The 15153-nt window shown below is 41.7% G+C and overlaps 1 protein-coding gene across 1 annotated transcript; it reads right to left on the reverse strand.

The window, feature by feature from the left end:
• Positions 1-1882: 1882 nt before the first annotated feature.
• Positions 1883-13695, reverse strand: Znf449 (zinc finger protein 449). The gene is made up of 5 exons (XM_070039673.1): positions 13668-13695; positions 11647-12100; positions 9658-9862; positions 5757-5870; positions 1883-5348 (listed from the first exon to the last, which is right to left on the reverse strand). The coding sequence occupies exons 2-5, from the start codon at positions 11998-12000 to the stop codon at positions 4465-4467; spliced, it is 1557 nt and encodes a 518-aa protein (XP_069895774.1). The 5' UTR covers positions 12001-12100; positions 13668-13695; the 3' UTR covers positions 1883-4464.
• Between the last annotated feature and the right edge of the window lie 1458 nt (positions 13696-15153).

A 15153-nucleotide genomic window follows, 5' to 3' on the forward strand; every position in this document is an offset into this window, starting at 1 on the left:
CAAATCCTGAGTTAAAGCCCTACAGCCAACAAAAAAAAAAAAAAGAGTTGGCAATTTAAGGTCAAGGTAATTTGCTTGGTAAACTTCAAACTTCTCAGTGCTTAGTATGCTACTGCTTTGCTTGAAAGTGAAGAAATTGGGATGAGAATTACAGTTTTCCTTCTCTTCCTTTAATATGTAGGTATAGGGGGCACCATGGGAGTACTATCTTAAGGAAGAGGGATTGACTCAGCCTTTCTCAGGATAAATGGTCTCTGGAGTTAAGACAGCTTAAGTGTTTACCTTTACTACACTCCAAGGACAGTGGCCTCTATTTCTTCACTTCTTGCCCTCCACTTTTCCACCTTCACAGGAAAGGATAAAAAGGCCAATCCTAGGGCCAACAGGTATGGCCTGACCTTCAAAAAATACGTATTTTTTTAGGCTTTCTTTTAAAAAGTTTAAAAAAATGTATACATTAATATTTTTGTAGTAGGTGATAGATGTGCAGTAAAGGCAAATGCTTAAAATACATGAGAAATTCCGTGTTTTAGTATCTTATTCTTAGAAAATGTGAATTTGTCTTTTTCTAGATTTCTGAGACCTGCCTAACTCTAAGCTGGAGAAGACTTCATAGAAATCAACCAATATTATTCATGTGAGAAAGGAATATAATCCATCATCCATATCACATGGGAACCAGAACTGTAGAATAGGTAAGGCAGTTTTACTGCAAAAGGGAGACTAAGAAATAGATTCTCTTTACAACTCATTGCACATGTGTTACGGTGGACTAGGAAAGAATCTGGAGGATGGCTCAGGTGTAAGCATAAAGTGTGGTTATTTCCAACTAACACCAGGAAGCTGGGACTGAGAAGGCTGAGGAATAATTCCCAGGCAATTTCCTGCAGAGGCTCTAAGCTATTTCCCTCCAAGATGCCCAGCAGGCAGCAAATGCAAGAGGAAGAGTTCTATGACCCTTTTCTGCCACCTTGTGGTAAGACATATGAGGCCTGATTCCTTTATTTATTTATTTATTTATTTATTTATTTATTTATTTATTTTCCCCATACTTCTACATTAACAATCTTGTTCACGTTGCCAAAAATTTAGATAGACTACTGGAGGTTCCCACTCCTTTTAGGAGGCAAGAAAAGGATAATATCTTGAGGGTGAGCATTGTCAGCCTGGCTTACCAGTGGGGATGTGGCTCCTTTTAGCTTTCTGTGTTTACTGGTAGCCTTAATAATACTCAGGCAGCTATTAACAATCATTATACACCATTCATAGAACACATGAAGAGAAAGGAAAAGAAAAGGGACCAAGACCTTTACCAAGGGAAGGGGGAGTACAAAATGGGAGGGACTCAGAATGGGGAACAATCTAATGTCTATGTCACAGGAATAATCCTAAAGATATTAAAGCAATTGACAGGGCAAAGACTGCATTCTACATTTGTACTCATGAACAGAAACACTTATTTTCTAGAATATATAGGATAGCTATCAAATTTTGTCAAATATAAATCTTTTAAGAAACCAAATTGATTTAATACATTGTGTACATATGAAGATGTTATAAAGAAATCCACTGAAGGCTGTTGAAAAATATGGGGAGGGAAGGGAAGAAATAGAAGGAATTAATCTGATCAAAGTATAAAATATGCATAAACGAAATGCCACCATAAAAACCCTTTTTATAATTAATATTTGTGAATAAAAAGAAACAAAATGAGTTTATAAGCAGAAATAACATGAAATCTATCTCCTAATTGCAACATAGAAAAGCCAAAAATTAAAAGGAAAATGACAACACAATATATATCTTGGGTCAAAGGATAGTTATAATGAAAAATACAGTAGCAAAAATTTGAAATCAAGAGCATTATATGTAAAATGATGGAATGTAATCAAAGCTCTACTTAGGAGAAAAAATATATATCCTTAAATGCTTTTACCCTTACAGAACAAAAAATGAGAATACGTTGCTGGAAATTTATTGAAAGCTTCTATTATGTAGGTAGGGCCTAAACAAAATATACTTTGCTCAATTTTCACTGTACTTATGAGGTGGGTATTATTTTTTACTCTTTGTAATAGGAGGTAAATGTTGTATATGCACTAATTAGGCACATAATATGCAATGTTATGTAATCTGTTTCCAAGAATGATTTCACATATTTCTTGATTGACTGCCACAATTATTCATGTTTTCTAACCTGCAAAAATCTAAGCATGAGTTTATGATGTAGATGAAAGGGTGGGAACAGCTCAATATTATGATTATATTTAACCCTACTAGCTAAAATTTATTCTATTAAATGCTAAAAAATAATGCCTAAATTGCAGCACCAGGATTATTGACACAAAAGGTGAATACAACTTGGAATGCGAACAGGAATCAATAGTGATGCTTGTTGCCATTGTTCAGGAAGCAGTTCTAGGTTGTTCAACTACTTAATGTGAGAGAAGCAGGAAGAGCATATATACATTACCACTTTATTAAAATATTGTATAAATACAGAGCAGTTGGGTACATCCATTCTAAGGCACTGTTCTGGTTTGAATGCTATTCCACAAGAGAGAAAGAGAAGCCATTACATTCGGTATTTTTCATCTCTACATTCAGACTCCTCCTGTGTGAGGTTTATTGCTACTGGGGTCTCAATTTTAACCTCAGGCTTATAGCAGCATAATACAGGGACCTGGATGCCACAAATTAAAGACACATCCTGGCTCTGGCACTTGATATGATTTGGCACTTAATTATGAACTCCCTTGCATTATTTTCCATTTGTTTCCCAACTCTTGTTTAACTAGAGATATTATACTCTTAATATCTTACCTATGAATTATACTTCATTGCTAGTTTCCATTAAGCCTAGGACTAGTTAGGCACATAGTACACAACCCCAAAATACTTAGACATCACTTCCAAGAACTTCAATGCCAGAGAAGAGATGTATTTTCCCTACTCTTAGTTTAAGGAAAGGATGGCTGGAAATCTTCATAAAGGGAAAATGCTTGAATGTTCCATTTCTTATATTTGATAACAAGGAATTAGGCTCAACAGATATTTTCACATATCAACAGTTTAACAGATGCAGAGACTTCTTCCCTTATTATGGGAATTTGAGTTATCATGATTATATGAGAATGTTTATATAAGTAGCGATATGTGTGTATGTATGTGTGTGTAATCATAACTAAAACTGAAAAAGTTGAGAATCACCAGATAAGTTATAAATCATTTGAATTAGTGACCCTTACCTCTTTCAAATATGTACGTATGTGTATGTAATAATAAGTAAAATGCAAAAACATTGAGAATCACTGGGAAATTTATATGTTTGTATGATACACAAGATGTATGTCTTTAAAGAGTTTTATAGAGAACTCTTGAAATAGCTGGAGATAACTAGCTTGGTCTCAAAAAAGACTACACTGATAGCTATAAAGGTATTTGCATAAGGCAGTGTGTTTCAGAAAGTGTTTGCAGAATACTAGTTCTGTAAGTTAATACTAGGTGGACATCAAATAAGTTTGAAAAACACTGAGCCAAAAGAGGTGCTTTATCTCCCTTTACTAGACTAGGATCTCTCCAGCAGTCTCACAAACTGATGTGCATTATGAATCTAGGTAGATAGCAATTCCCAAACTTAACTGCAGACTATGTTGTAGAACTAAATGGTCTATGCCATTTACCTTGGATGACACTGAATTAAAGATTGGGTACAATTTAAAAGCACTGAAAGTCACTTGACTGAATTACCAAAGGAGAGTGAAAAGGCATTGCATCAATCTAAATTAATTTCAATCCTACTGGTACAATTTCAACTCTCAAGTGATTTCTGCCAGCCCTAGAGCTTAATTACAAACTTACTACTCCGCTCTAATCACCATACCAGACTGCCAAATTCAGGTGAGCAAATTTTGCAAAAGTCTCAAGTCAAAGTTAAAAATCTTAACTTTTTTAAACATAAAAACTTTAATGGCAATGACCCAGTTCTTATCTTACCAGGCAAATTCATCTTCATACTACTGACACATTTTTATTGTTTGACAAAATTCATTGCCTCCTGTTGCCAACTGGGGGCACATCTAAAGCTTTGGGGTCACATAATCACCTTTAATAATATTATAGCAGAATGTGTATGGTACTGCTATAACAGATATGTTAGATAGACATAATTATTGATTATATTGACCCTACCCCTACAAAGACCGTCATCATTTACATGCTTTGTGTTTATATGTATCATATGGTTGCTTTACAACACAAAACTTGCCATTGCAATAAAAAAGAAGTTGCATACACAGGATAAATCAAATGTAGGAATGTTGCAGGAATAGATAGATACTCTAGAAGTCATATACCTTGGAAGACAGGTTTTGAAAAATACCCCCTAAGAAAGTGTTCTTATAGGCTACAATTTTTGGGGTTAGTGTTAATTTTTGTAGGACCTACTTCTTCCCTTAACAATTCTCAAAGAAGTCCTCTAAAGTGGGTCACTTGGTGCATAATTAGGCCTGCCCTCTGTCTGAAGCTTTTTGAACAATGACTACACTTATATGGCTTTTCCCCTGTATGGATTCTTAAATGAATAACAAGGCTTGGTCTCTGTCTAAAGCTTTTCCCACAGTAATTACATTTAAAAGGTCTCTCTTCAGTATGTGTTCTCTGGTGCAAAGTAAGTGCTGTCAGCCGGCTAAAACTTTTCCCACAATTATGACATCTATGAGGTTTTTCACCTGTATGAGTTTTCAGATGTCTTTTAAGACTCGATCCATGACAAAAACTTTTCCCACACTCCAGGCATTTGTATGTTTCTTCTTCAGAATGGGTTCTCTGGTGCCCAATAAGGTGTGACCGCCGAGTGAATCGCTTTTTACATACAGTACATTCATAGGGTCTCTCTCCTGTATGAAGTCGTTGGTGTCTATAAAGGTCTGAGCTACGAAGGAACCGTTTTCCACATTCAGGGCATTTGTGAGGCTCCTCTCCAGAATGAATTCTCTGGTGTCCAGTGAGTTGTGATTTCCGAGCAAAACATTTTCCACACTGAGGACACCGATGGGGTTTCTCCCCTGGATTCTTTTTCTTTTGAGGCTTAGGGTTGAGAGGTTCTTCCAAACTGGAGGTCTCAGGTGTCTCTCCTAGAGTAGGGTTTGGAGGATCTACAAGTTTTTCTAAATCTGTCTGTAAATCCTCTGGAGGTGGTTCCCATTGGTTTTCTAACTGGACATAGTCCTTTTGCAAAATAGGACCCTGAAGAGCATTGCCCTCTAAAGTTACAATAAATGGATACATATTTTCCAGTTTTTTCTGTTTTGAAGCATCTTGTTCATTTTCAATGCCGAGCTCAAACCCTAAGAAATAGAAAACGCATATGACATTGCATTCTGAGAGGGGGAAAAAAAGTGAAAGAAGCCAGGCACCGGTGGCTCATACCTATAATCTTAGATACTCAGGTGGCTGAGATCTGAGGATCATGGTTCAAAGCCCCAGCAGGAAAGACTGTGAGACTCATCACCAATTAACCACCAGAAAACTGGAAGTGCGGCTGTGGCTCAAAGTGGCCGAGCACTAGCCTTGAGCTGAAGAGCTGAGGGACAGTGCTCAGGCCCAGATTTCAAGCCCCACGATTGACCAAAACAACAACAACCACAAAAACTACAACAAAAAAGGGAAAGAAAATGAAAAGGTGTATGAAATTATTAGCAGGAATATACACTTTCCTCAACAGTATTCTAAGCTCTTTTATCCTGATTTCTTACCTATTTTGGAATCAAGTAATTGTTTCATTTCTTTGGAATCCTGTAATTCCTTCACCCATGGCTCTTCCCTATGATCCAATGGGAAGTTCACATCAAGCTTTGGTAATGGATATCCTGGTCATAAAAAAAGGCAAGCATGATAATTTGGTTCATCAATTGTAACCCCTCTGTATGGTATTTTCACAATAATAAAAAAAAAAAAGACTTTTCCAGAGTTTACGCTGATTTCCAGGATATATCACCTCTTTTTTGTTGTTGTTACCAGTCCTGGGGTTTGAACTTAGGGCCTGGGCACTGTCCCTGAGCTTCTTTTGTACGAGGCTAGCACTCTACCATTTGAGCCACTTTTTGGCCTATTTCTGTTTATGTGGTACTGAGGAATCGAACTCAGGGCTTCATGTGTGTTAGGCAAGCAATCTACCACTAAACCACATTCTCAGCCCTTACATAGCCTCTTAATATCTACTTCCTCCTCGAATACTGTTACATCATTGCAGTCATTTACAAAAGACTTTTTAGAAACAGATTGTAAGGTCTGCACCTGGATGGCGAGCAGACTCCACCCTCCTCGCAGCAAAGTCTCCACCCAGTACCTGCGTTACCTAGGCAACTGGGACACCTGGAAGAGGGCACCATTTATGTTAGGTTTTAAAAAGAGGTAGCCGAGTAAGAACTGCACCAGCACGCACGTGGTATTCAGGTAAGGGGTAGGTTTATTCAGTAGACCTGCTGGGACCAGGCAAGGGTGGCACTCCACGTGGCTGGGAAAGGCCTGGGAATGAGAGAGAGCTGGGAAGAGAGGAAAGAGAGAGAAAAGAGCAGAGAGAGGGGTAAGAACAGTAGCACTCACGCGGTATTCAGGTAAGGGGTAGACCTGCTGGGACCAGGCAAGGTTGGCACTCCACGTGGCTGAGAAAGAGAGAGAGCAAGAAAAGAACAGAGAGAGAGCTAGAGTAGAACAGAGAGAGCAAGAAAAGAGCAGCAAGAACAAGAGCAAGAGCTAGAAACGAACAGAGAGAAAAAAGGGGAGGGTCTGGGCCTGGGCTAGGCCTTATGTAGGGTATGGGTGGGGAAAGGTGTGGCCACATCAAATTCAGATGTGACCTCTTCCAGGTGTCCCAGTTGCCTAGGTAACGCAGGTACTGGGTGGAGACTTTGCTGCGAGGAGGGTGGAGTCTGCTCGCCATCCAGGTGCAGACCTTACACAGATTAAGAACAGAACAAAAACAGAAAGAAGGCAGGTGCCAGTGGCTCAGGCCTGTAATCCTAGTAATTCAGGAGGCTGACATCTGAGGATCATGGTTCAAAGCCAGTCCAGGTGAGAAAGTCTGTGAGATTCATATCTAATTAACTACCAAAACAAGAAGTGGAGTTGTGGCACAAATGGAAGAGTAAACAATGTCCAGAGACAGTATACTTCAGCCCTGAGTTCAAGCCTCAGTACCCAGTATCAAAATAAAAAAACAAAAGGAATGAACATTCTAATCAATGGAAAGTCAATGAATTGTGTGCTGAAACAGTATTAATTTAAGTTCTACCATTAGTAACAGGCATTTACATATAAATCCATTAATTTTTTTTGGGGGGGTCCAGTCGTGGGGCCTGAACTCTGGGCCTGGGCGCTATCCCTCAGCTCTTCAGCTCAAGGTTAGCGCTCTACCACTTGAGCCACAGCGCCACTTCCCGCTTTTTTTTTCTTGCTTATGTGGTGCTGAGGAATTGAACCCAGGGCCTCAGACATGCAAGGCAAACGCTCTACCACTGAGCCACCTTCCCAGACCAAATCCATTAATTTTTGAAGTATGTAATGGCCTATAAAATGAAAGTGATGCACGATCAGAACATTATAATATTATATGGTTCTGATTTAACCCGTCGATTTAAATATGGACTTGAGTTTTCTCTTTCTCGCCATTTCTTTAAAATATACTAGCAATCCAGTAGTACCCAAAAACTACATGGTCAAATTTAACATCACCTTGAGGCAGCAAATCTTACCCTCTCACCATACACTATATTCTCTATGTCAGTGAATAATATTGCCACATGTCCAGGTCACTGGACAGAGAGCTAGATGTCACATTCACCTGTTCTTACCCATCAACTAACAGCCAGGCAGCCACACCGGCTAAATAAAATAGGGATTGTCCCTTTGATCTCATTTTCATCAACACTGCTCCCCTTGTTCCTGTCCACCCCCCACAGAGCAGCACAAGTTCTTTTCTCTGGTCCCTGGGCTTTTGCACATGATGGTCCTCCTGCTCAGAGTCCTCTCTCATCTTTACTTGCACCCCTCAAACTGCTAGCCCTGCAGTCCATCCTGTGAGTGTTTATCCACACCCCCCTCTTTCCACCTAAAGCTGTCCAGCTGGCCCTGCAATGCACTCCCCAGCATCCCACACCCTCCAATGCACCTCCCACTTCACGCACAGACAAGCTCTCCTATGAACATAGCTGAACTGCCCAGAGCCTGAGAATCCCAATGCTTTTCGGCCTTGAGTCCTACCGAATCCCAAAATCTAGCACAGAGCCTGGTTCTTCCCAGGGGATCATGATGTCAGATGACTTAATAATTGTTAAGATGAAAAGCTGGCAAATTACTTAGGAAAAAAAGTCTTGGATATGTAAAAAAAATGTTAAGATAAAAAAGGCGTGTAGTTGCTAAACTCTGTGGTACTATGGACATATCAGACATTTTTCCTTTGTAACTTTGGCTATACTTGATTGCTTTCCATTTTCTTGGTCTCTTTTGTTGTGTCAGTATTACACAGTTGGCCCATGTGCCACAATGTCTAAGCTGTCTGTGACCACACTTGGATCAACAATGTATGAGAACCCCAAAGGGAAGGAAAATGCAGGAGTTAATTGGCTATGATTTCTCATTGCCTTTCTCCACTGGATTTGTGCCTTCTGCAACTCACAATGTCATGTCACATGGGTAGTAAGCCTCAAGTGTGTGTGTGTGTGTGTGTGTGTGTGTGTGTGTGTGTGTGTGTGTGTGTGTGTGTGTGTGTGTGTGTGTGTGTGTGTGTGTGTGTGTGTGTGTGTGTGTGTGTGTGTGTGTGTGTGTGTGTGTGTGTGTGTGTGTGTGTGTGTGTGTGTACTGGACCTTGAACTTATAGCCTGGATGCTATCCCTTAGCTTTGTTACTAATGCCTGGCACTCTACCACTTAAGCCACAGCTCCAGTTGCACCTTTTTGGTGATTAATTAGAAATAAGAGTCTCATGGACTTTCCTACCCAGGCTGGCTTTGAACAGTCCTCAGATCTCAGCCTCCTGAGTAGCTAGAATACAGGCATGAGCCACCAGCAGCTGGTTAATTCTGAAACTTCTGCTTGTGAAAGGCTTACCTAGTAAGTGTGTAACCTCTGCACCCCTGGGTTATGCTGATGTAGAGGACCTGTTTACCACACTTAGAGAACTCTTCTAGGCTGTATTTATTTTCTTTACACTCTGTGACTGCACCCCCTTCAAGGATCTGAAGAGAACATATTACTTCGGTATTCAATCTGAATGAGGTACTTATGCTAAAAGTAACATTGGTCTCTGTGAACCACATTACGGATCCTATAGCTCAAAAGATGGACAAACGATTCCTCACCTGGAGGATCTTATCTCCAACCATAGGTTTTCCCAAATACTAATCTTGCTTTTTTTTTTTTTTAAAGAAAAGCCCCTTGAGAAAGGCCAATAGTTTATCTACTTCTGAGCACCAATCTACCCAAAGACCATTGTTCCTTGCTAGTGTTTCCAGAGAGATTTCCTACTCCTTCTCCCCCTTCTCCAATACTTTAAGAGGTCCATTTTGATTGGAGAATTAATACTTTTTCCTTCCCAATACAAACCCTTAGAGCTCTTGAACTCTCCAACAGAGAAACAGAAAATAAATCCTTGTCTTACCAGGATCCAGAAAGGGCTGGCATTGACCAGCAGCACCATAGTCCATCTCCTGTGGCCCTGGCTGTGGGATCCAGGCCTCTGCTACCGGGGGGTCCTGGACAGTTCCCATTACTTGGAGTGCAGGTGACTCCAGGTGCATATTTGGTGGCATGGGTACTGTCCCCACCGGTGCCAATTCTTCCAAAAGCATGTCATGCATGTTGACCTGGAGGAAAGGCCAGAACTCATCAATGCACAATGTAGACCCACAAAATTAGCAAAGCTAATTTTTTCTCACTCCAAATAAGCTGCTAACCCAGGAGGAGTACAATGAGCCACACATGTTAGTTTTCCAGAGGTCATAGGAAACAATATATAAGAAGAAACTAGTGGGGGGTGAGGGAGGGGAGATGGGAAGGGATGGTAAGGGGAAACAAAGGAGGAGGTAACAATGCTTGATAAGAAATGTACTCATTACCTTGCCCATGTAATTGTAACCCCTCTGTACGGTATTTTCACAATAAAAAAGAAAGAAACTAGTAAAGTCAATTGTAATAGCATGTCATACTTATTCCAACATATTCAAACAAGCAGAATTTTAACATGTGATCCATACAAAGATCTATTCTACTAGAGAGGCATTCTACCTGCTTTCTCTTTCAAAGTCTTCTGTAGGAGGTGTATATGCTAAACTCACAGATTTCAAGGTACACTGAACATACTTCATGAACTCAAGAGCCAGGACAGGATGTATCTGTCAGTCAAAGATAAAATCTTCTATCCTCAACAAAATCAAGAGGACAGAAAAAGGAAGGGGAAATGACTACTCATACTACCCTTCAGAGGCTACCTGCCCAGACTGCCACTTTCCATTACTACAACAGTTCTTGCTGTATTCCTCTGGGACCCAGCACCCACTGAAGCAGCTGAAAGCACCTGCTGTCTCCTCTGGGGACACTACCCTTTATTCATCTGCGGCTTAGCTAAAGAGAAGCATTATGAAGTTGCTCTGTACAGAGGGCCAAGCCACCTACCACACAGTATGTTTTGGATACATGTGTAGATGTTGCTCTGGGAATTTAGTAGGGAGCATCATTTATAAAGCAGAGTTGTGGCAGAATCGTTCCCTATCAAATGTGGAATTTCCCTTTAAACATTCATGTGGGTCAAAAAAAAAAAAACCTAACCAAGCAACATATCTTACAGATGAATTGCAACTCAAATATTTTTGTACATTTTAGGATGACTTGTATTTCCTAGGTGTGTACTTCTATACAAATCAAAGAAAGATGATATTCCTTACTGTCCCTTTTAACCAAGACTTGTTTACCACTTTGAGAAATCATGTGACAAGTAGCAACATTTCTCATAGCACTTGACCTGTAGCAAGAATTCCTGACTAACCCCATTATAGCAATTCTAAGCAGAGGGGATGCTGTGTGAATGCAACTATTTTCTAGCGCTATTGTGTGAGTTGAATCTGCAATATGTATATGCAGAAATACATATTAGCTTACAACTGACTTCATTCCCTTTCCTTTTATCCTTTCTAGACTACAAAACTAAGGGTGGAAAAGCTTCTGAAGGAAAAAAAAGCCCAAGTATAAATGTTTGCAAACGTGTGGGTCACATTTACCTTATCACTTCATCTACTTCTTGATTAAAACAACTATTTAACAAAGTAAAACCATTATAAACATTCAGAGTGCATAGACACAGGCTGTGGCTTGAATTGGCTTTCAGGCCAATATTTAAATGAATTTTGCTATCCATGAATTTCCTTTAATGACAATACAGAGGACATTACAATGTATGTCTTATAGAGAGGGAATGGAGTGAGATACGGTTGACAGCCACTGACCCAGATAATGATTCCAGCAGAAGAGAAAAATGAATGGGCTGTGAAGTCTTGAGGCTGTAGAATGGCATGGACATAAAAAGCCTTGTCTAGACCCAACTGCCTCAGCAGTTCTTTTGGCCTAAGGATGAAGACCCCAAACTCTTTCTCACCTGCTGCTCTGGTATCTCAAGTTCTCTCTGTAAATCTTCTATCAGGGACACGACTCTTTCTCTGTTTTCTGGGCAGTGTTCCCTCACCCAGGTCTCTATCTCCGTGGGCAGAATAGTTAGGAATTGCTCCAACACTAGCAGCTCCAGGATTTGTTCCTTAGAACGCATCTTTGGCTTCAGCCATTGACAGCAAAGCTCCCAGAGTTTGTTGAAAGCTTCATGAGGTCCAGCTGCTTCTGTGTACTGGAACTGCCTGAAACGTTGGCGGAACACTTCACAGTCTGTGTCATACTCTTGCAGCACAGAGCCCTGATTCAAGGAGGCCTGGATGGCACAACCTAGGGCCACAGCCATTGCCCTTTCTAGAAGTTTTCGATTGATCTGGGGCCTGAGGTCTCTGGTTCCTGGTTTGTTTATGTTTTTTTACTTAATAATTCAGGGGAGCCACCTAAAGCTGAAGACAAGAAAATAGGAAAAAAGAGAAACCACAGTGGTCAGAAGAGGGCATATTCATGTTTTTTCCCCCAAAGACCGAAATGAACAATTGAAACTCTTCATTGTGGTTTAAGAATTAGATAAAAGCTGTAGACTCACTTTCCAGTAAAATACACACACACACACACACACAAATTCCTCATATATTTTAGATGTTTGCAAGATCTCAAAGTTCAACATACTCTTAAAGCTATGCTTGTCCATATGATAGTCAATGGTCTCATGTGATACTTTAATTTTAAAAATTTAGTTTCTCAGTCATACTACTCAAATATAAAGTGCTCAGTAAACATAATGACAAAAAGTTCCAATGGGCACCTCTCTTCTAATCTTCCATGGACCCAAGTGTAAGAACTATGCCATTAATAAGCCTCCAGGTATTTTTAGATTTGCTTGCCTTAAACACATTCTGAGTCTATTCCATGTGTCTTGTGTTTCTGACTATATGAAGGCTTTAAAAGTAAATATAAGAGGAGCAACACAACACTTTTGAGGTCTCCTCAGGTCATATGACCTGCACCTATATTTGATATACCTTTCCTCTCCAGGAAAGATTCTTGAAGGGATTGCTGAAAAAAAAATACTCATGACTTTCTTCCTAATCAGTCATCAAAAATTGAAGTTGTATCCTCATAACTCTTTTACCGTGACAGTAAACTCAACTCTAGTGGCAGATGGATCTAGGCACAATAACCTACTTGTTGTGGTACCTTGATGCTCAATCCATCTGTCAGCAAGGTGTGCATAATCATAACATGGAGTTCATAAAATATCCTAGGCAGAACCAATTGCATAGAAAGTGAATAGCAGCTTGACTGGCACCAGGAAAGGACTCAATTAAAGTTTATTGCTGGTAACGACTCCTTCCTAGGAAGCTTCTACTTTCCTGAGCCTAGACATCCAACCATTGCTGGAGGGAATCCAAGAACAGCGGTTTTTGGCTGCAGACCCACCCGTTAATCGGCTCCAGCTTCACAGCTGGCCAGCCCTCCCCATAACTGACCCAAAACCTTCCATCACGTCTACCAGGGAAGTGACCCTTCGGGTTTCCTTCCATGGGCCCTGCCCAGTTAAAAGTTCATTTCATTGTGGGATTAGTGGTTTTCCCTTAAACCTCCCTGGAGTAAACCCACCCTCACAGGGCCTACTAGTAAAACGGTAAGAAAAGAGGGCACTAGGGAAAACGCAAGCCTGACATGCCCCGAAAAGTCTAAAAGCTCGTTTTAAAATCTGATGCCAGTTTCACGGGTGTGGTCTCCAATAGCAACTAGGCGACAAGGTCCATCTGCCCAGAGGGGTACTCCTAGCCTGGGAAGACTCCCAGGAAGGCCTGGCCGGGTCGCAGGGAGCGGCGACGGGGTCTCTGATCGGATAGGGGCCCGCCGCCCTTCCTTGCTCTCTGCGCCTAGCGCCCAGAGCACATCTGGAATCTGCCAGCTCCACAGGCCCAGGCTGGCGAAGGGAGCCCCGTTACCCGCTCCTGCGCCCCAGGGACGGCCACGCCCTCTGGCCGCTCCGGGACTCACCGCCTCGGCGCCCACAGCTCTCCCCAGCTCACCGGCAACTGCTCAAAGCGCAAGCGCAGAACTGTGCTGTGGACTACATCTCCCAGCAGGCCTCACGCCACCCCGCCGCGTTCAGGGCCCAAAAGGATGCTGACATGGGAGGGGCTAGGGCTCTCCCAGGCTTCCACCTAGCTTCAGCTGCTTTGGAAGTGGTCCCATTTCCGGTTTAATAGCTTTTTGGTCTCCGGGGATTGGGAGGAACGAGCCCGGTATCGTGAGCCAAGTAAGAGCTTCTTCCCAACAGCCTTAGGGTAACCAGAGCCTTAAAATCCGCTATGATTCACTGATTCTCAAACCTGTATTCCGCGGAATGGAGGTAATTTCTTGGACGAGATTTATTTATAATAATTCAGACTTCTGGGCATCAAAATTTGTCCAACACCCTGGAGATTCCGAGTCTCATCTCGCCTGCGGATCACAGTGTTCTTGAATTTGCTTCCCAGTTTCTTTCTGGAAGCCCCTAAGATCCAGTCTAAAGACTCCGCCCATTCCTGTCCACAACCTACTGCCCACAGAGGTCACTGGGGGTCTTCAGGACCGCCCTCTGGATCTGTCTCTTGTCTTCCAATAAGTCCCTCGCTAGTCCCGCCTCTGAAAGCAAATTTTGCCTTCTGATTGGTCAACGACAAGAAGAGGCTCGACAAGATCCAAAGGCGGCTAGATACAATGATGTGCTTTGACAAATGTAGTCCTGAGATTGATCCCATACTGTCACTTAAAATTTGGGCCTTCGTGTGTGGAGTCAGGGTTTATTTAGTTCTGTGTGGGTCCAGAATGGAGAAGAGAGCACTATCTGTTCTTGTGCCTTCCGCGAGGCTCCGGTGGAAGTGCTATGATTGGGCGAGGTGGTGGGCAGCACTGGGAACTGACCCCTCCGCCCGGGTCGAAGTGTCTTCTGCGGCATTTTGGTGTCCCAGCAAAGCCCCGTCTCTCAGCGGCCCCAGTCACTTGTGATGGGAGTCACAGCTGGTTTGAGCCCATGCGGACTGGGAGCCTGACCACTGGGAGCCAGTGGCAGAGGCTGCATTGGGTCCGGTAGCTATTGCCATAGATGATGCTGCCGTTTTATCATATAGTAAGATTACAGATTTTCTTTTCTTGAAATTAAAATATATTAGCTAATCAGGAGCTATGATGTGAAGATCAGGGTTTGAAACCAGCCTAGGCAAGATAGTCCATGAAACTCTCATCGCGAATAAACTACCCCAAAAAAACCTGAAGCGGAGCTGTGGCTCTAGTGATAGAGTGCTAGCCTTGAGCAAAACACTCAGGAACAGTGCCCAGGCCCTGAGTTCAAGCCTCAGGACTGGCACATACACAAAAAACTAAGGCGTATTAATTGCACAAAATATGGGGCTTCATTATGACATCTTCATAATGGGTATTATGTACTTCAGTCATATGCACTCCTCTATTATCTTTACTACCTACCCTTCCTCTTCCACTT

This window comes from Dipodomys merriami, unplaced genomic scaffold, assembly GCF_024711535.1.
Source record: "Dipodomys merriami isolate MVZ:Mamm:240054 unplaced genomic scaffold, mDipMer1.0.p SCAF_3, whole genome shotgun sequence".
Classification (NCBI taxonomy): Eukaryota; Metazoa; Chordata; class Mammalia; order Rodentia; family Heteromyidae; genus Dipodomys; species Dipodomys merriami.